The sequence below is a fragment of the Panthera uncia genome, chromosome X (genome assembly GCF_023721935.1).
Source record: "Panthera uncia isolate 11264 chromosome X, Puncia_PCG_1.0, whole genome shotgun sequence".
Lineage (NCBI taxonomy): Eukaryota > Metazoa > Chordata > Mammalia > Carnivora > Felidae > Panthera > Panthera uncia.
In genome coordinates this window covers 7,338,946-7,361,468 of record NC_064817.1, presented here as the reverse complement: position 1 = coordinate 7,361,468, position 22,523 = coordinate 7,338,946, and the positions used below count along the sequence as shown (strand labels likewise).

Sequence of the window (22,523 nt, the reverse complement as noted above, 5' to 3'; positions counted from 1 at the left end):
TGCAGCCAAAACGAACATTTGCTAACACCTGCTATTATATTAAGGTTTTCTATTTTGCACAAAGGAGACTCATTCCATTTAATCAGGGTCTGTTTCTCTCTTTATAATGGCAGATGCCAGATATGATTCTAAGCCCTTTATATGCATTAATTAATTGAATCGTTGCATAACTTTTCAGGTGGATACTTATACTCCTTTTGCAGATGTGAAATTTAATTCTGGAGTGATTCTAAATAGCTCAATTGCCCTGTTTTTAAGCTCACAGAGAGGTAGAAACAATAAATTAAGCTAGGGGTTGGACTCACTTAGGAGGCAGACACACCGACAGAAGCGACAAAGAAGGTACAGGAGTCTTTTGCAAACAGACGCAGAGCAAAATCCCACCAAGGGCACAAAAATGTGATGATGCAAGTCAGCACTAATTAGCCTCTCACCACGATTCTCTCAAATTAGTCTGGAAATTCAGGATACCATTTATAAGATATAGAACTGATAAATGGGATGTATGGATTCATAATTATATTTATAAATGGATTTGTAATTATAGATGTTGTCTCTTCTAACTAAAAAACCCTGGAAAACCAACCAAAAAGGGCTTATACCTAATGCATCATGTGGCAAGACCATAAAATATGTCTACAAAAAGATGCCCATTTCCTATGTGAGAGCAATAATCAGTTGTATACCATCACAATAAAATAATTCACTCATACTAATATCAAAAATATACCCAGAATATCTGTAATAAGAAGCCAAGAAAGTTCTGTGAAGAAAACGGCAAAGCTCTACCAACAAATCTAAAACGTGACTTAAACAAATTAAGATGTTTACTTTGGTTCTGGATGAAAGAAATAATGTTATAAAGATTGAAATTCTTTCCAATGTAATTATACGTTGTACTAGTCAGAACCTTTTCAGTGGCAAGAGAGAGGAACCCAGATCAAACTAGATCAGGCAAAGCACCACCACCCCCTCCCCCAATCCTATTTACATATGGAAGTCTCAGTATTGTATCTAAATTCAGGCACCACTGGATCCAGGAATCAAATGATGGCATGAGAGCACGAGCCTGTTTGGTGGCTTTCCTCTCAGACCAACTCTCTTCACGTGGCTGCAAAATGTCCATTGGCAGCTCCAAACCCACCATCGCCCTCATAACTGATGATCCCAAATGAAGAGAAAATGAGCCACCAATGAAAAAAATAAATGGAGATGGTGATCAGCAGTGCTGATGATTAATGGCTTGCATAGGAAAAGGAGAGCTGTTCAGACATTCTGTGCCCCTGAAGTACATGATACTTCTTAGGGAGTACTCCTGCCCCCCAGAATCAAACCTGAAGCGACAAAAACTCTGGCTCAGCTATGTAAAAAGAACACACACGCGCACGCACGCACACACCGAGTAAAGGCTGCACAGAAATAAACCAAAATATTCATGGTGGTTATTTCTGCATCCGTTATTTTGAAAAGTACATTACCTTTTACCTTTTTCTGCACTTTCTAGATTTTCGTTGATAAGTGCTTGTGTTCATTATAATCAGTGAAACAAGAAATATCTAGTTTTACAACTGAGGGAGAGCTAAAAATTCGTATAGAATTTATGTTTAAGTAATCATTCCGAATAACAAAGAAAGGGTTACTTTTTTCATATGGAGAAGATGTGGAAATACACACTATCACGTGACAAATTTTTCATCACACAGACGTTTAACATGACACGCCCCTGGTGCCTGCAGAGTTAAGCTGGAGGTGCCTGCAGACCATAGAGTGGGATGAAGAACCGTTAGTGCATGCGATTGTGCTGTTACTGCTCTGCGAGTTGCAGCTGGGTGCTGGCATCCTATTCTGGGTCTACGGTGATTTCCTCCAGAGTTTCGAGCCATAAAACCGGACTGTTGATTTTGTTTGCTTCTTTGCAGGCCTCCAGACAGTGGGGATATTCCGAGTTGGAAGCTCAAAAAAGAGAGTGAGACAAGTAAGTGAAAAGGAAAGACCGCGTTGTACGTTTCACATGACTTTCAAATGAATTACCTCATGCAAAGTTCAAGTGTATGCAAATTCATTTCTCAATATCTCTGCGGTATCCTCCCACCAATTAGAGTGTAATTGACTCCCAAGAGGTACAAGGCTGAGAAAGGTTGTGATAGAGTGAGGCTCAAACACTTGAAAGCAAAACATTTGGATGTGTCCGTGGCACATACAGCCAAACAAAACTAATTCATAAGCATCTTGTGGAAATGATAAAAGTAGGAGATCCAGAGAGCACCTAAACAGTAAGTGATAATAAGCAGAAGACTCTTGTATAGCACTTGTTTTTACTAAAATGCAATATGAATAATGCCATTGACATTCTCTTCATATAAGATGCTACTTTTGATCGTTGTACCTTCTCAAAAATAAACAATTCTTAGTAAGTTTCCGTGAAACCCTCGATCCCCAATTCATTTTGCACGTGGGGACCGCACCCCTTGGTTTCCTTCAGCGCTGTGCCACATTCCCCCAACAGAAGTTTGATACCTAGACCGTCAGGAATCGACGCCTATGATCGGGAAGGTATTTGTGCTCCTGATGGCTTCCCAAAGAGGCAAAAGCCATCCTTTGAAAAAATAATTCATTTGTTGGCCAAGAGAAAATTAAAACGTTAAGTCTCCTCTCTTGGTTCCGACAGAAAGAAGGAACTCAGCAACTCAGAAATGGAGGCAACGGAAAGTAATTTTTAGTTGATGAAGCCGAAGAAATATTTGTTCATATTAATAAAACTAACTGAAATAAATGCCTCTTTTTTTTGTCAAAACAAAAGGGGCTTCCGAAAGGAGTATTGTCTTTATTTTCATAGTCACACAAGAGACTATTGAACAGCTTTTAACATTTCACCACAGGACTTGCAAGAAGGAAGATGGTATAGTAACATTTTGGGGCCGCTCACCTATGCGGACCTGGAGAACACTTTCAAAACATTACCTTATTGACTCCACCCACCAGCTCTGAGAGTAGCCCCTTCCTTCACCCACTTCCTTTGAGGCTTAGAGAGACTAAGAAACTTAATTCAAGATCACACCGTTTGATCCGTGCTCAATTCAAGATCGGTGTTAAACCCAAGATCACACAATTTGGATTAAGCTCTTTCCGAGGTCCGTTCTTTCTGCACGTGTGTGCACTCAGGAAAGAAACGTGACGTGTTTAAATGATCGCAAGTAGGAGTGATACCAGTGGAAGCCTTTGTCGTTCCGGCAGCCTGCTGCGCACTAATGACAACTTGGCTGGAATCGATGAGCAATTCGGGACACTAACGCGCGTTCTGCTCAGGTGGAGAGGAGGCTGGTGTCAGAAATGGTTCCTCAGTTCTATCTGGATCCATCAAAGGGGAAAAACCTCTGCAGGGAGATTCATTTAAGGATTATCCAATAACAATATAATTGTGGTTATTTAGACTTGGATTCTAGTGTGAAATATGCCTTAACTCCGCATTTTATTTTGAACATCACGTCTTAGCGCCCTGCACTTTTTACTGAGAACGGTTGTCACAATATTAAGAGCTAATTAATCATTTGGGGGATTACCAGTTTATCGCCAGACTCTGTATCAGTCTGAGAGCTGAGGGTGGAAAAGGACGTTGCCTCTTTATTCCCTACCGGGCTTTGAGAGCCTGTACCGAGGCCTGGTACACGGGAAATTGAACGGATGAATGAATGATTGAACAAATAGATTCTTAGGGAAGCTCACTGCATAGAGGTGATTCACGAACTCACATAATTGTTTCCACAGGAGGAAACAGTACATAAGGGAAGTTAGGCTGTCGGTCATGGAAGTAGGGTGTAGGGTTATGACTCCCTTCCTCTCGCTATTGGGTTTTCCTGTTGTTGTAAATGCTAATAAACCGAGTATAATGATGAAGGCAGGAAATCCCTTTGGGAATTGTTAATAAGGCTACTCTGACATCCCTAAGGCACATTTTGTTTAGTAATTGTCATCTTTCAAGCCTTAGTCACAAACGGCTTATGAGGGTTTTTTCATTTCTTTGTTTGCAAGAAAAAAAAAACCCTTGCTTTCTTGTTGAGTATTCCTGTAAAATGTCAAAATTCCAACCTAGTAGGATTGCTGACACACAAAACTGCTGTGCAATCGGTTCGTTCCTCCCTCCCACATTTACTGTTGACCTAACCCCTTAGCTCTTCCTCCCAACCTTCTGGATGGTGTTATCAAGCTTTTCTGCCTGCATCATTAACTTCAAACCTACAGATACTTTTATTTAATAATGCATGTAAATATATATATATATATTCTTTATTATTATTATTAATGCATTATGTATATGTATTTATGTATTATGCATATATGTATATATTGTATATATGTATATATGTATATGTATACATATATGTACATGTATGTATGTATATGTGTATATACGTATATATGTGTATATGTGTATGTATATCTATCTATCTATATATTCATGACTGGATGCATAGACTTTGTCGATCAAGGTGACATGTTTTCTTCTCCTTTCCTGTGTCTGCGTAAGCCTAATACCACATACTGCATGTCACAGCACTTTCTTTTTTTATTTTGCTGGACACTGAACATTGAGGTATGGTGTTATAAGGCTGCCACTTGAACCATTATTTTTCCAGTTACGTGAGGAATTTGACCGCGGGGTCGATGTCTCTCTGGAGGAAGAGCACAGCGTTCATGATGTGGCTGCCCTGTTGAAGGAGTTCCTGAGGGACATGCCGGACCCCCTTCTCACCAGGGAGCTGTACACGGCCTTCATCAATACTCTCTGTGCGTAATACACGCATTTCCAGGAATGTGTCCCGGGAGTCCTGGGATGTCCAACTCACTCATCAAACCGTGTGCATGCGTTTCCCAGTACCTCCTTTCGTTCTTATTTATTGGTCTCTAATGAGTGGGCTATTTGGGGGAATTTTGTGAGATTTCCCCTGGGGACAGTTAGCAAGAAGAAAGTTGTGATAGAACAAAGAAGAATTTGGGATGCTTTCAAATGACCCCAGCTCAGTAGAGAGTGCTATATATTGATGCTTTGAAGTAACAGCAAGATTTCCCGTTGAGTCTGTGCCTAAAAATGAGTTCGCATTACTGGTAGGAGGAAGGAGGGAGCCACAGAAACCCAGAGTGAGAAAAGGCAGCAGGCGATATTCCAGGGAAAGCAGGATGGCATAGTCCAGTGCCGGAATTTTCAATATGGCTGCCCCGGGGCTGTAGATGCAGATCCCGTGGAGGCGTAAAGGAAGAGAGGGAGGAGGGACAGGCCAGAGCTGTGTCAGCCTCCATACATTTCTTCCTCCAACGCTACCATTAAAATAGGATCACAAAAGAGAGAGAAGACACTCATTGTGCCGTGTCTTGGTTACTGCCAACAAAAAGGCAATTCCTTGTGCATTGCTCGACGGAAAAGGGCCTCACATCTGCTATAAACTCAACATGGCGAGTGTTCACCGATTCCCAGTCATCGTTAGTAAATATTTACTGAAAACGAGAGACTGCGATCCCCAAAGTAAATGATGGGTAATGCCAGGGAAAGGAGGGAGAAGAAAGTAAGCGAAATTACGTTATATTTCTACCATGGACTAGAATGCTTTCTCTCGATGTTGCAGCTCCCTGGGTCTGGTTTATCTTTACGGCCTTCATAGAACCTCGTGCTAAATTGCTAAGCCAGGGCTCCCATTGGGTGGAGTGGAATGTGACTTGCCTTGCTAATCCCTTTTGGAAAGCCGTCAGGAGGGGCCTCTTCTCCGAGCCCCAATGGTGGGAGCTCCCCCTTTAACTGACTTAGAATGCCTCCTTTTGCCTTGCTTAGTGTTGGAGCCGGAGGAACAACTGGGTACCTTGCAGCTTCTCATCTACCTTCTACCTCCCTGCAACTGTGACACGCTCCACCGACTCCTCCAGTTCCTCTCCATGGTGGCCAGGCACGCCAACGACAACGTCAGCAAAGATGGGCAAGAGGTAGGCACCCCACCCCCCGCCGCCGCCCTGCATGCTGGGACTCGTCCTTTGTCCCCTTGCAGAAGAGTGGGTGTCAGTTCGGTTACGTGTTTCACCTGGAGGAAAGGACGCCTGCCCTTTCCCGCCCTAGCTGTCCATGTAGAACGAGAACTAGTGTTTTCTCCGGCGGGACAGTTCCTAAGAGCGCACGGGCCCTTAACCTCCTGTGTTTCAAGACGGCTTCCAAACGAGGCTGTCATTTTCCCTGACGGTGCTTTGCTCAAGACCTTGAATCTCCGTTTGTATGAAGAAGACAAACAAATGAGCTACGGAGGGGCTTAGGATCATGAACCACATGGAGTCATGGGGATGGGGGACGATTGCTGTCTTTGTAATTAATTCGATCTGCTTCTTTCACTTGAAGCCCAAATATGAGGCCACATTATTCTTCCAGTTTGTCCCTCAAGCTCCCATCTGCCCGATAGTTACAAGTCTGGTATCCTTTCTCTCCTTAAACTGTCCCGCCAAGACAGGCCAGCTCAATGCAACGGAGGGTCAGTCCTGCTTCCAAACCAGGTGAAGGAACTGCACGGTCCTGTGGGCCCTTTCGGGATGTTCTTGTTGAGCCCGGTCCCCACTCAGGCCCTAGTGTGACCCCACCCTCTGCCCATTTGAAGTCCTGGGCTCTGGTTCTCTTTGGTCACACTCATATGCTTCGAGGTGTTTTTTGGTTTCACCCTTGGGCAAAGGAGATGCCGGCTTCAATTTCAGGTGACCATTTAGCCAGCATCCTGTTTAATCTTGACCTTACCAAGAGATCTGTTTGCCTTTTGGATACCACGCCATCATACTTCTTGACCTTGGATTCCCCAGGTGATCTCAGACCCTTTACTACGCTGACACTCGTTACAAATCAGATGAGAAGAGGCCAAAGGCATTCCAAATTTATTTAAACACAGAAACTTTTCTCTTCAATCCTTGTTAAGCAGAACTCAGCTCTATCATGGATTCTGTTCTGTTTGTCAAATTTCTTTGCTAAAAATCATGGTTGTGTATATATATATATATATATATATATATATATATATGAAAACATATATATGTTTTCACTTTAATCCAGAACGACAGTTTTGCAGTTCTTATCTTCAACCTTCCAGTTGGCGTAAGGACGGAACTTTCCTGAGTTAGCCATTTATCTCTATAGTAGTGATAGTTAGTGAACCCTCTGCTGACTTTAGGCTTCATAATATGGCACTGACACCTGATTTCAGCAGACACAGCTCTTCTGGGGATATGCTGTAATTCTCATAATTGTTAAGTAGTTATATTACCCGTCTGGGTGTCGTCCTTTATCAGCTACTGATGTAACAGAAACCGTCGACTCCTCTGCCTAATCATTGGGTAGAGGCAGGACCCTGTCTGTGTGATTAAGGAGGCAGCGAGGAAAGCAGAAAGTCCAATTGAAGTCACTCTCGCGTTTTTTAGAATTCATTTTCAGACGCTCCGTCCAAGGGCGGAACAGGCCTCCCTTACTTATGCCCGAAAGTAGAAAATACTCCTAGACAGGTCCCAATGAAACTTAGCATGTTTCCATTGATGTATCTCCCACCTCGTGCTGGCTGTGCTCCAGGGGCTCCATACGTTACAGCGCATCCTCCCCTACGCAAGACAGATATAGTTGCCTCCGTGTTTCAGAGGTAGAAACCGGGGCCTAGAGGGGCTAAGTAACTTACCTCGTGGCCCACAGGGAGCTCCACTTACGGTTGTGCGCGTTGCTTACTTGTGCATTTCACAACTCTGGGGGAGGGCACCGTGCACCCCACAGTCGCTGCGGATTTGCAGAGTTAGTAAGACAGTAGCCCAGAAGGTGGCACGAAAATATCTTGAGGAAGGGGCTCCTTCTTCCAATTCACGCAAAGTTGTCATATTGAAGAGGGGGCGGGGCGGTCTAGTGACTAGTAGTTACAGCGGTGGCTCAAACCCAAAGTGGTCTAGCTTACTAAGAGCAGAAATCTAGAACAGAAATTAGGAAAAACCCTCCACTGGGGGTCTAGTTCAAGGTCTTCCAGCTCCCGTGCGATTGATGTTTGGGAGCAGGGAATTGTTGTAGGGGCTACCCTGTGAATTCTGGAATGCTTAGTAGCATCTCTGGCCTCGGCCCACCTGTTGTCGGTAGCAGCTCCCCGCCATTCCCCAGGTGTGACCAACCGAAAGCATCTCTGGACATTACCAAGGATCCTGTGGGGGCCGGGGGAGGGGGGAAAAGTCACCCCTGGTTGAGAACACTCGGTAGCTTTTATAACTAAGTGGCCATGTGTTCTTGGAGAAATCTATTAACCTTCCTAAACCTGAGTTCTGAGCTTTGGGGATAAAACTTCTTCGACCGGCACCGCACAGCGGTTGAGAAGAGTGGTTTACTCTAAGGAATATGCAGATATCCCAGTAACAGCAAGGTTGTACAGGGAGTCAAGAGTTCGCAAGGGTTTCTGGACACCCTTGGCCTAAACCTTGAATCAAAACGAAGGGCTAGGAATCAAACGTTAAAGCAGCAGGGGAAATATGAGGAGAGTGCTGTTTCTGTGAATTGGTTCGAAGTCGCGGGAAAACAGGTGGCCCACGCAGCCATCTTAGATTCGAGTAAAGGCCATAGAGTGGGAAAGTCCTGGTGAGGTTTGAGGGGAAATTGAGCTGTGTTTGTAGAGTGCTGAATGCCTTTGTAAGGGAATAGGTGCTTAATTCTTTTAAGCCCTGAATCTCTGGAAGGATTCCACTAAGGTAGTATCACCCACGCTGTAGATTGGTTAGAGTCAGGGAGAGAGCGAGTGGGGAGGCTTTTGTATAAATAGCAATATGGAAACCAGCAGTTCACGTTGTAAATGTCTCCACGTAACAGTGGCCTTGGCATTTGAATCGCGTACATCCTGCGCACCTATCTGAGTTCCTCTAAACGAGTGAGTGTTGTTGTTCAGGAATTTTCGTATTACTCTTCCTCGGAAGCTGTGGCCTCTGGGAGGTGGCGGAGGCAAGGACACAAGGCAAAGAGAGAATTAGGGAATGCAGTGAGGACTCACTCCGGAGCTGCAGAGAAAAAGTGGCGAGTGTGGTCCAGAAAAGTTAAGAGGGGCATCACCGAGGAGACTGAGTTTAAACCGCGCATCAGCGGGCGTGTAGGGATCGAATGTCAGCTCCGCTCAGGGATGGGAATTAGCAAAAAACCCCTCTGGTCGAAGTAGGAGCGGACGGAGAGGAACTAGAGAGAGGTTGTTGGCTTAATGTTTGGTGGTAGAGAATACAGGCCGAGCGCAGTGGAGGGAGGCAAAAATCAAACTGTAAACTACCGTCAAGAAACAAAGCAGTTTTCGACTTTTCCCCTTCCCTGTTTGGTGGTTTGGGTTAGGTGCGTTATCTATTTGTTGGGTAGTTGTTATGGCTCGGAGCATGAAGAAGGGGGGCCAGCACATCTAGAAGCTTGGAGGCTCACACAGGGTCTAGCCAGCACCTTGCCACATGAACTTGTTTCTGTAAAACAGAGGAAGAGGGAAACGTACAGAGTTGGGTGGGGGAGGTCCTTTTTCTCCTCGATAAAATGAACATAATATTTCCTTTCGAACTGGCACCTAAAATTTACTGCATCCCTAACTGCTAGGATCTTACAGATTTTGAAAAGACAGACCTGGGGAAAATTGTTGGCTCGTCCGTCAGTGCTTTTCTTGGGGAAAAGAATGGTATTTTAGCAAATCAGGGTGTTTAGCTATCAGTGTTTGCTTTGTTTCATTCCATTTTGTTTACTATCTGCTTTGCTCCTTGGGGGAGAAGAGAAATTCCCAAATGTACGAAAGATTTCATTTCTTTTAGAAAGAATATTGCAGGAACATAACTGAGACCTCGTGAGCCGTGGGTTCCCAGGTTGTCCAGGAACCCTCCGGTATCGCACGGAAAATGTGGTATAACTATGCACCGTTTGGGTGAGAGAGTCCATGGCTGGCCTCGTTTCTTCAAAGAGTCTACGAGGCACAAAAGGAGTCATGAGCCACCAACATAAAGCTGACATTAGTGATCTTTGAGGAGGTGCATACCTCTACAAAATGGGAGGTTGGCTTTGGAACCGAAGCAGGCCCACTGCCTCGCTCTCCCTACCCTGAGTCCAGCTCCCCCGACCCTTTAAAGCTAGTGTTCCCATTGCCCCATATTCTGTGACAGGGGCCGGGGGCCAGCATGCAAGGGTGACGGGTGGGAGGCGCAGGGTCGGGACAAAGATGCAGGGTGGCTTCTCGGGTCTGGGCTCCGGGCATCACTTCCCTGCCTGTCGAAAAAGGACAACAGCCCAGCTGCTTCATGAGCTTATAGTGCAAAGGAGTTGAAACAGCCCGTGGGAAGTTCCTACTCCGGTGACTGTACGTGCCAAACTTGTAATACATGTGAGCGAGTCATATTCTGTTTAGAAATGATCTAGGATGCTTATTGGGTAAAGATAAAATTGTTCCTTTAATTGGCTGGCTAATCATTAACTAGCGAACTGCCCCCAAGCGCACATGGTTATGACCTGGACATATGGATACGTAGATGCTGACACACGAGCACAAGAGTGAAGGCTGTCTGTGAACAGTCTCCTTTCCAGGTTCAAAAGCAGTAAACCAAAGACAGATCAAAACAAAACAAAAATGCGTTAACAAGCCCCAGCAGCATGGTCTGCAGCTGGGATCTATGTACAATTTTACAGACGGATTGAATTGCATTCCCAGAATAGCAACAGGAGAAGAAGGGAACGGAAACCGAGTTCTGGATCGTCCTTATACTAAACATTCTTTTAAAAGAAAACAAAATCTTCTATTTGTTAATGTTAAAAAAAAATCAGGGAAAACCCTGATAGGACTTTAAGAGGAGGGGAGGGGAGGCCCTCGAGATGCCTGAGCTCTCAAGGGATGAATTTGAAAATGACACCTATTTCAGTTTATCCTTAGCCATAAACTTCCAGGAAGAGAAATGAAAAATAAAGGGAAAAAACATGGCAGGGTTTATATGAATGAAATAAAACAGAGACAAAATAGTTGAACCGTCCTACACAAAGAGCACTTCCTTGAAAATTCCCAGTGTTGACCATTCAAAAGCATTTCACTTGGCAGGAAACCTGAAAACAGGCTCCCCTTCCAAAAATAGCACCCACTGTGTGCCACTCGGGGCCACGCAGGGGTGGCAGGGCCGGATAGCCGCAAGCTCGGGGCTCCCCAGGACAAGGGTCAGACCAGGAGTCTCTCTCGTGGCTGTGAACCCGGACTCTTGAATTCTGCTCTGTGTGCCCGGGTGCCCCTCGAAGGTTGGGCACATCTTCCCAGGCTGAGCAGCCATGGTTCCCGGACGTATCCCTGCATTGCTCGATTTTCAACTCGTATCAACAAGAGAAATAAACATGTGGCTGGATCGGTGGTTCTCGCCCAAGGGCAGTCTAGCCCCCCGGGGGACTCGCGGCAATGGCCTTGCCTGCCTCTCCTGCAGCGCCCTTTGCCGCACTGGCATGCCTCGATGTGTTTTACGTGTTTCTGTTTTCGCATCCAGCGTTCTTCCTGCAGTGGAGTTGTCCCTTGCCCCAGCCCCTCCGCTTCTTCCTTCATGGTGTTGTGCAAATATTGCCACCTCTTTGGAGTGTCCCGGGGGCCTCCAGAGCTGATAGCTTCATACTTTGTACTCACCACTTGGGCCTGATATGTCTGTTTCCCCTCTAGAAAGTGAACTCTTTAAAATAAGGACTGTAGTGTCATCATTGTTGAAAATTGTTTAAATAGTGAGAATCCATGAAAACTGTATAGCCTATGGTAGGTGCTTAGTGGGTGATTTAATAGAGAGATGATGAATGGATGGATGCAGGGATGGATGCAGGGATAGATGGAAGGCTGCCTGGTGGATAGATGGATGGATGGTTGGTTAGATGGATGGATGGACGGACATCAGTAGTTTTTAAAAGCAGACAGGGTAGACATTTTATAGAGTGCCGGTTTCACAACGAATAACTTAGAGACGTAAAATTGTGCCTAATATGCTATTGAAATGAACAGGGAGCTATGAGAGTCAATCCAAGATACGAAGCAAAAGGAAAATGACAGTGCTCCTCATGGATTCTTCCAGAAATGATACAGTCCTTGCAGAAAAGAAAGGGGAAAAGGTTCCTTCGATTACCGAACCACCCAGCAGTTTGAAAAGCAAAAATAACATCAGTCCTTGTATTCCCCGCTCTTGTAGGTCACTGGGAACAAAATGACATCTCTAAACTTGGCCACCATATTTGGACCCAACCTGCTGCACAAGCAGAAATCCTCAGACAAAGAATTCTCGGTCCAGAGTTCAGCCCGGGCTGAGGAGAGCACAGCCATCATCGCTGTGGTACAGAAGATGATTGAAAATTATGAAGCCCTGTTCATGGTAAGTGGCTCTTCTTTTGCATGACATCTCAGTAAATGGCCTATTAATTCTCTTTAATGGCGTAATGAGACCCATGCACACCGTGTTCTGCTCTAGAGTGCCGGTCGTTGCCTGAATTCGTCGGCAACCAGACAGTTTCAGCAGACGTAGAAATTCACATAGCTGTGATGCCACTGGAAATTTGCGATTCCATGTTTAAACAAACCTACCCACGTTATAAATTTCATTTCGTCGGCCCCTAAACAACGGTCACAATGTGGAGTCATTTAATTATTCAGGTAGCAATGTCCTTGCTCAAAGTATTGATAAAACCCTTCTTTGGGGAATTATGTGTGGCCCTCATGAATTCATGTAATTCATGACCGTCTCCATCAATGGCACCTCCTGCAAGGTCCATTTTGACATTCTAGCTGCTCCACGAAGCCTCACCTCTCTCTCCCGTGTCCTTCTCATGTCACTTCTCTGTCCCGTGAACTCCATTACTGTTCTTATTGATGTTTATCCTACTCAACATTGTGTTACAGTCATTTATGACTATTTCCCTTAGTAGTTTATAAATGCATTTGAAACACGGGCTGTGCCCTCGTTATCTCCTCTCTGTATCCTCTGTGCACTTTTGGAAGGCCCTCCATCTGGCAGGCACTCAATAAATATTCTTTTTTATTTGTATTGAATTACCCGTTCCTGTTTTGCTTCAAAACACCACCCCGCTCACTCCCACTTCCCTTGAAACATTAGAACAAATGCCAGCTCTCTTCTATTTCTGTTCACCACTCCTATCGCATATCAGAATGTACAGGAACTTTCTCCATGTTTCCTCTCCCATTTGTCCTGTCAACTTGCAAGCACTCATCATAAATCTTACCTATTCTGCTAGAGCCTCGTGTGGCTTCTTCCCGAGTATGCTAGTTCCCTCTTTTGAATCTCCTTAGTATTTCATCTACATTTATCAAATGCCTCGCATTAGATTTACTTCCATGCTTGTCTTACACCAATTATTATATATTTTTTTGTACATTTGAGAGCCGGTGCTTTAGAATCTTTGCCCTCCGTGTCTTACCTGTGTGATCGTGACCCAGTAACTCAGCGCTCAATAAGCATCGATTTCAGCTTCCGTGAAGTGGGAAAAAAATAAAAATACGACCTATTTCCCAGGGTGGTGCCCAGAATCATTTGATATGTGAAAACATTCTGCAGACTGTAAAATTCTGTGCAAACGTTAATTAATAATTGTATCAGTCGGGCCACATGAGCTGGCTCAAGTCTCAGTATTTTTGCACAACAGACGTAAATACCTTGTTGACATAAAGTTTAATCAGATGTTTGTCAGACGGCCTTGCAGCTAACAATTTAGGGACTTTAGCTCCTTGCATCTTGAGACCCTGCGACCCCCTAGGATTTTATGGGAGAACCCAGAAGGGCCATCCATCATGGCTACTCAAATCCCATCACGCAAGCCATACTTAACTGCAAGGGAAGCTGGGAAATGGATTCCTGCTGGGTGCCCAGGAAGAAGAGAAAAGGGATTTACATACAATGAAAAGTTCACTGAGGCAGAGCGGGCTCTCCCTCATCTTTGACTCTCTGAAGCGCCGTCCCTGTGTTGCACACAATAAGCTCTCAAAAAAATGTAGAATTAGTCATTGCTTGTATATAAGTTTCACACTTCAGCCAAAATGCTCGTAATTAATTACATGTTGGGATGAGTCAAATATCTGAACTTCTCAACATTTTCTTCAAGTTTTAAGTCACATATCATCTTGCCAAGTCATCTTGGCATTACTTCATGCTCTCTGGATTTTTTTTTTTAACAAAAGAATACCTCTTGCCAATCTTAATTCTGTTCTCTAAATTCTATATTCTAAGCAAAGTTCTTTAGATAAAACCACAAACCATCAGGCATTTCTCATCCAGTCGGATGCTAACACAGCCAGTCTCGGCCTCCTTGAAAGCACAGTTGCCGCCATTTTCATTGTGTCATTCCCCTCCTTCCCATTTCCTGCCACCCGGACTACTACAAACAGCGGAAGAACACAGTCTTCCACCTTTTCCAGCATTTTCCAAACATGCTTTTCGCTTGCTGTTCTCAGTAGAGATTGATATTGAGAGTCTTCTTGGGTAGTAGCTCCTACTTGTGCTCCCCAGTTGTGGTCTTTACTTCTCAGTGAGGCCTTTCCTGGCCACCTTGTCTACGACACAGCCCCTCCCCCCGCCCACCATGTACACTCATCACTACTAACACAGGGTTTGTACTCATTTCTCTTGTTTGTTGCGTGTTTCCCCACTACAACACAAGCTCCATGACGGGATGAATTTGTGGCCTTTACCATCTACTTCCTTTACAGCATTATCCCCGTGCCTGACACATGGTAGAAACCCAAGCGATAGTGGTTGAATTAATGAGTGACTCCATGGTAGTTCTGGGACATATGATTTCCATATTGTTAATCTTTACTCCTTATACATATCAAAAGGTTTAAACGTGGGGGAATTAAGGACACCTTTGTCAGAGTATGTGAGCCATTACTATAAGCATTCTTGATTTCCTTAGATGATGGGAATTGTGTATTGAGGGAAAAAAAAATTGTGAGGTAGGGGGAGAGGTGGGCCAGAGACCCCAGGCCAGGGCCCCTGAAAAGCAAACCGACTCTGGAGTCAGAAAACTTGGCTATAGCCCCGTCTTTGCCACACATCAACTTTGTGACGTCACCTTCTGAGATTTCCATCTCTTTAGTTATCAAAGGACGAGGTTAGAACGAACAAGATCCAAGCTCCCTTCTAGTTCTAAACTCTACGTGGCTCTATGCCCTCACACTGATTTTGTCTCTTTTGTTTCTACAAAGCACAAAAGAATCCCATCACTTTGTACGCTGTCTTGGCATATTTGGCATTTCAGAATCTAGTTGGTTATACCAAAGCCGACGGCTGCGTTGGCACAGCTGCTCTGCGTGGGCAGACACATTTTGTTTTGTGTTTTCAAAGAAGCTTTCGGAATTAGTACAATAACTCCAAACAAGGAAGGCTGAAGCCTGATGGTTGAAGTGTGTTAGCCGTTGTGCCGTTTCACAGCTTTCAGAAGGATTTACGAGCTCCGAAAGGAAGGCTTTGTTCCCCGTTGGCATTAGACAGGAAGACCTGTCAGAAAAGGTGGCTGCGAGTTTGTCCGTGAAGGCAGAATGCACCTGCCTGGAGGCAGCGCTTCCTTCGAAGAATGGACAGAAGGGCTAGAGAGACCCGCAGAGGCCTGGCGAGGACCCAGGGTTTGTTCTGAGTGTTAGTAATGTCCTTCATTTTCTGATGTTGGGACTGCCTCTCCCACATGGCCAGTATGTGAGTTAATGAGAAAAGGCGGAGAAGAACCTGGCTTTGTCTCGTCATACACAACAAGCGCCTCGATCCAGAGGCTGACGCACGGTTCCAGAGTCTGGCTAGGACGGGCTAGCACACCCGTTGTTTGCTTCTCGGACGCTGGCTCGGAAATGCTAGAGCTGGAGAGAGGTCCTGATAACAGCCATCATGAGCACGCTATCAAAACTCAGGGCAGCAGATGGTAACAGTCGTTCTCAAACTTGAGCGTGCAGCAGGGTGGCAAGGAAATTTGCCCAACCTTCAGATTCCTGCGCCACGCTCCAGAGAATCAGATGGGGTAGCGCTGGGATGGGGCCCAGGAATCCGCACTTTCTCATGAACGCCTCCTGGCCGTTCTGGTCATCTCTGAACCACGCCTTGGGAAACCACATCTTAGGGAATCCCCAAGAGGCGGGAAAGACCATGAGCTCGGGAAGGCGCTACCAGAATTCAAATCCGTGCTCGGCTGTATATTTGCCGTGGGATCTCGGGCCCGTGCTCAACGTCACTAAGCCTTCGTTTTCCCGTAGTACAAAAGCGAGATGAAGTCACCTAATTTATAGGATCATTTTGAGAATTAGAAATGACACTTTAAGACGCTTGGGACAAGAACTGACATAGACTAGGCACGCAAAAAAGAAAGATCACTGCTCTTCTTACATGAAATTGATAAGATGCTGCCCTATCACAGCACTTTTAAAGGTGTCGCCTCTGTGGCAAAGCCCACCCTGCCGGCTCTGTAGAAGCATGACCTGCTCCCACATGTATAGAGTCCCTAGCACCCGTCACCTGTTAACTCGCTGTATAACTTACTCATTTATTGTGCTTATTGAAACCTGATAGAACGTGCAAACTTTCTGAAGGCAGGGAGTCTCATTTCTTTTGTCCACTGGCGCTCCAAAAGGCCAATAACATATTATTGGTTGAATAAGTGCAACAATATATTGCCAGAAAAATACGCATTTCTGTTGTTTGTTTGTTTGTTTGTTTGTTTCTGGTTCAGTGCCCATACCCCTTAGATCCCCTCGCCTTTAAATTATGACCCTGTATTTCGCACATCAACAGTTGAATAACTGGATAACGTGAAATGATGCTCTCTGGGAACACTGGAAATAAAAGAGAAGGGTCATGCATATCCAGAAACAGTCTGTGGTATCTCTGTAAGGCAGAAAGCATTCCCCGACTAAATCATTGGCGCGTGCATCGTTCTGAGAGTCGTTGCTCAGACATACATAACATAACCGAGGCTGGCAACTCCAGAGAAAAGTCATTGCTGCTCCTGGAATCAGTAAGAGCTTCAGAGCAGAGTGGAGAGAACTGTCAGCCCATTCTGAGGGCCGATACTAACTGATTCCTCCCCGGGCTCCTTTTTGGAGAGAGGGAAAGTGGAGCCGGCACCCCCTTCTAGGCCCGTGAAGAGCCCAGCGTGCCGCGGAGACGTGGGAACGCCAGCGCACTCCCACCCCGCTGCTTCGTCGGCCGGAGCTGGGGACCAGCCCCGCCACATGGGAATTTTCAACTGAGAAAAACCCGGAGCAAGGGTCACAGGCCGACACGAGGATTCCAGGCTCGGAGGCCAAGCCCCGCTTTGTGTTCTCTCCATTCCCCGATGCAAATTGCATTTTCTTAAAACCGCTTTTGCGTGCCAAGTCCAAGGGAGTCAAGCAGTGATCCGGGTCATCAAATGGGAAACCACCCCCTACCAACGTATCTGGAGAATTCTATATGATTTCCATTTCCTTTTTCATACAACCACTGTTGCTTTTTTTTTTCTTAATGTTTTGGGTTTTTTGTTTTTTTGGTTTTTTTTTGAGAGATAGAGTGCAAGCTGGGGAGAGGCAGAGACAGAGAGGGAGACACAGAATCTGAAGCAGGCCCCAGGCTGTGAGCCGTCAGCACAGAGCCCGACGCGGGGCTCGAACTCACAAACCACGAGATCATGACCTGAGCCGAAGTTGGACGCTTAACCGACTGAGCCACCCAGGCACCCCTGTTTAGTTTTTTTTCACTTTTTTTTTTAAAATAACCACTGCTTATGTCCCAGGGCTCAGGCCGGTCTTTGTGTACCTCAGCAGCACCGTGTCGTGAGGAGCAAGCCAAGAGAGTTTGCCCAAGTGACGCGGCAGCTAAGTGAATTATTTCTACAGCATGAGCCCCCCCAAAGACAAAGTGCGTTAATATGGTGTCTCGCATGTGGAGTCCATTTGGAGGAGGAAGAGAGAGGCAATTTTAGCCCGTTTCAAAATGGGGAGCAGAGCGCTGTTAACAGCGTTCATCCCTCTGGACAAATCGTAACACCGCCCCGCTGGATGTCCAGGCCGGCAGGTGGCTGTGAGAGCCAGCTCCCATTCCTTCTGGAGCCTGTTCACCTGGTCCCTGCCCACAGTGACAGAACGCAGGCACCCCTGGCGACACACAGGCAGGGAGGGGCGGAGGCCCTAGTGGGTTTCACCGCCTTTACCCTGTGGCCGTGGAGCAAGGACTGCTGGTTTTTCTTCGTCATCCTTCCTGGCATCTCCCCCCACCTTCCCCATCTCCACGGGTCCTGGGCTCCTCGACTCTGTTTGTTCAGTAACATGCCCTAGTTGCCAAACACGCATGTATCGGGCACTTAAGAAAAATGTGTTGAACTTAAATGCATTCTGACCCTCCAGATGCACCCAGAGCCCCTTACATAATAGGAATCCATCCTCCACCGCAGTGACACAGAAGGTTCTAGGCTGGGCCTGCCCACGTTTGAGCTTTGGCTCCCATAAACAGCTCAAGTGATTGCTTTCAGTGTGTTTGTTAACTTAAAAAAATGTCACCATGACTTCCAGTGATATTTACTTTTGCTGGAAAGTGTTGCAGTTTTAAATGCCAAAGCATCCTTCGTGGTCCAGCGCAAAGGGACGGATATTGGTTTGGAACACCCAGAGGCAAGTACGATAGGGCTGTGTCCTGGGAATTGCTCTTCGAGAAGCCTCTAATGGTTTGTTGTAGTGACTTAGTAAATGGAGAGAACTTGAACCATTTTCCCCTCTCTGTGGTTTATAGAATAAACTACACCATGGCAGTTATGCCCTAGGCAGTCGTTCAAGGTTTCATTTTTAATTTGATCGGGTAGATTTTGATCGTGACAGTTTTATCCCTTCATATGTGCACTGTTTACATTTTTCCGCTGAAGCAGGAGAGTCCAAAGTTCTTTTGATTTTTGAAATAGCATTCTGCTCTGAAGGAACACATGAAAAGCTAAGGAGTTGAGTCTCCGGATAAACACAACCATAAATGGTACCCTTGGAATATATCTAAACTTACTGAATAGTTGACTAAAACCCAGTAGAGATTTTGATGTGAAACAATACATTGTAAGTGAAGAAGCCACTGGGGCTGGGTTTTGTTTCTTCATTCACATGTGCAGAACTGGTTGATTTTAAAAACTAATGTGTTCTTCGCAATCCTCCTCCTTAGTTTCCGTTTGGCTGTATACAGAATCCCAGAAGAAAAAAGATAAAATGTGTTTGAATATGGAGTCATACATTTCATTTTTCATTTTTTAAAGTTATCTCTATGCCCAGCGTGGGTCTCGAACTCATGACCCGGAAATCAAGAGTTGCATGCTCTACTGACTGAGCCAGCCGGGCACCCCTCATTTTTATATGACTGGGAACAGTAGTTTGCATACGTGTCAGAAAATTTCTCACGATCCTCAGTTGGGAACGGAAGTTTATTTGCCAACTCTAGAAATTAATAGCAAGGGTATTTTGCTAGAACGTGACATTGGTACTCTCTTATAAGCAGAGAGAAGCGTCCATACAAAGCTAACAGAACAAGTGTATACCATAAAGACCAATAATTCTGGGTTCTTTTGCTTATTATTTGTAGCCATTCCGACAACGTTTTTTGAGCATCCATTGGGTAGAAAACACCACCCGAGCTGGTGTTCTGGAAGAGCGTAATACTGACTTGAGTAAGTAGGTGAACGGTCATGGGTGTGCAGATAGGCGCTTCAGGAGAAAAAAGAGCAGGCAGCAAAGAGGAAAAAGAAGACGCAGTTATTTCCAGTGTCTCTCACAGCCATCATCACATCCCGTGATGAAAAGAGATGTTTCAAGACCCCCACTTGGGGTACCTTGGCTAGGATTGGCAGGCATGTGCTCGCCCTCTCCGAGAAAGGGGCTAGCTGAAAGAGAATTACAACCCTGGGAGCCTGTATCACTTCTGGGCAGACAAGTCCGACCACCCCTGCCTTCAGGCAACTTACCTTCTAATGATGTCTTGAGGTCTGGCGGAAGAGAAGGAACCAGAAGGGAGAAGCTACGTGGAGTTGGCTTCAAGACGATTGCAGATGAGCGGCCAACTGGTCACAAACTTTAACTCTAACAGTTCAGGGTGGGGGGTGGGGTTCAGGAGTAGAGACCTATCAAGAGGAAATCCCACCACTTGGTCACCCACCCAAGTGTTAAGCAGAGGAGAAGAGAGTGATGCTTCTCTGTGAGTGGACAGGAAAAGAGGCAGAGATGGATGCCTGTTAGCCTAGAAAAAAGTCGCAGAACAAATAGAGGCCATCTCCATGTTATCCGCTTTTATTTTTTTCTTCTAAGTGTTTAGTTTATTAATTATTTTGTCTGTTTCGAATAGAATCTTTTATTCTAAGCCTCTTGGCGATTGGTAGGGTGCTTTCAAATCCGTCAGCCTTTCTGATCCTCACACACTTCCATAAAGGCAAATGGGACACATAGGATATGCCTGGACTTTGAGATGCAAGAACAGAATCCGAAAGAAGATCATGGATGTATCCAAGTTTTACACTAATTGATAATAAGCAATGAAGCTTATAAAAACGGGACCTCAGGGGCTATCGAATCTCACTCAGAAATTCTTTTGACAACGTCCCGATTCCTGCAATGGAGCGCAACTAGGAATGGCCTGTCTGGATATTTCTGACTTACGTAAGCTCCTGTTTCCTGTCCGTTCGTTCCCTCAACTTTTGTTTCTCTCTTAAGTATGGAACTTCACCGAAAATGAATGCTCATCCAACTGAACTGAGCCAGTAGTTTGACAGTTTCATTAAATAATAGCAAATTAAATACACAAATAGGGGCAAAGATTGGAGGGATTATTGAGAAAACAGCACCAGAGGCTGTTGTACGAATATTAAAAGTCCGTGCCAGGCATCCTTTCCAATTCTCTGTCCTCATTTTCCCACTGGCCCCAATTTTCTGTACCATTCCTTAATGACAAACAAACAAATGTGGCATTATCAAATGAATTTTTAAAGCTGCTTTATATCATTTTGTAACAAGATGGGATATAAATAAATGAATTAAAATAATGGCTCATGTACAGGGTAGTCAGTCTTACATAATACATAGGAGAATTTTCCCTATCCTTCCTACAATACGTGGATCCACATTTTTAAATGATATCTTTTTACTTACTTGCAAATACTGTCCCCGAGCCAAAATGGCATTGGGGGTCTTTTAAAAAGAAACTATAGATAGATTTATAACACTGACGCTTTCTATTTGCATTTGTTACCAAGTAAAAGTCATGCGTGCTACGCAAAATAAACCTCAGTGATTATAATTGGTTGGGAACCAAGCCTGGTTGAACGAGTGAAAACTCTGCATTACAGAATGATTTAACAGAATGTTATGGAAAGTTATGCTTTCAATAATGATGCTCCCCGTAACCTATTCTAATAGCATATCCAAGTTAATAATTTATCATTAGACACACCATACACTCTCAAAGAATTAATATTGTGATGCTTGCAGTACCCCGAAGGATATGCATGAAGGCTGTTGATTCCTCAGTGGGAATGAATGGGGGCTTGGAGCAAATTTTCTTATTACGTGTCTAAGGATGGAAAATTTTTAATTAAACTAACGGCATGAAAAGCAAATATTTTTCCTCATTTGCTCATGGGAATTTCTTTCAAAAAGTGCTCAGGATATACATTGTGGGCTTATATTATTTTTCACTTTCTGTTCATCTTTTAAACAGGAGCTCTCCTCTCATTTTTACCCTTTAGGCATCACTCTTTGACAAATTGATATAATACTGTGTATCTGTTGGGCCGTGCTGTTTCAAAAACTTACAGTAAAAATGACCCGTCTTTTTTTTTTTTTTCTTTTAAGTAGGCTTCACCTCCAGCATGGGGCCCCAGGCGGGGCTTGAACTCACGACCCTGAGATCAAGACCTGAGCTGAGAGCAAGAGTCGGGTGCTCAACCGACTGAGCAACCAGGCACCCCTATCGGTCTTTTTATTTTTTTAATGTATGCAATAAAGAGGACAGAATCCCTCAGCCTTGACCTCAAAGGCTTGTCCCTTCTCTTCTCCTTCCCAGGCCATTAGGCTTGGTCGCAGAGCTTTAAATGCCATCGGGATATATCTCCCAAGTTTCTCTTCCCAGTTGCCTACTAGATCTTTCATTCGGGTGTCCCACAGGCCAGTCCCCTTACCCTAGCGAAGCCACCCTCCTAGCCGTGACCTCCAGCGTCTTCTGGCTGCTGCTTCTGTACACCGGTCAGCCTCCGTGGCAGCCCCGTGCTTCCAGGCACCTTTCTTGTTCGCCCTCTCCCTCCCTCTTTCTCCCTCCAGCCGGCAAATTAGCTAACGCTATCATCTCTATCTTCACTGTCGCCAAGATCCCAAGATTTCTCATCGGCTCAGCATCCTGGTTCAGCCCTCCGTCCCTCTCTTCTGGAGAGGTCGACGGCCCCTCTCTGCGCTCCCTGCTTCACCCCTTGCTCCCCCGCAACCTACTCTCAATGCGGCAGCCGGTGACGACAGTTCACGTTAGTCCTCTGCTCGAAACCCCCAGTG

General features: G+C 45.1%; 1 protein-coding gene across 7 annotated transcripts in view; it reads left to right on the top strand.

The window, feature by feature from the left end:
- The window catches only part of ARHGAP6 (Rho GTPase activating protein 6), a 449,480-nt gene that overhangs the window by 406,830 nt on the left and 20,127 nt on the right, over positions 1 to 22,523 (top strand). For all 7 annotated transcript variants that reach the window (XM_049643417.1, XM_049643421.1, XM_049643420.1 and 4 more), the window contains 4 exons: positions 1,920 to 1,975; positions 4,635 to 4,785; positions 5,822 to 5,970; positions 12,184 to 12,363. In XM_049643417.1, the coding sequence (XP_049499374.1) occupies positions 1,920 to 1,975; positions 4,635 to 4,785; positions 5,822 to 5,970; positions 12,184 to 12,363 (536 nt within the window). The remainder of the gene's footprint in view (positions 1 to 1,919; positions 1,976 to 4,634; positions 4,786 to 5,821; positions 5,971 to 12,183; positions 12,364 to 22,523) is intronic.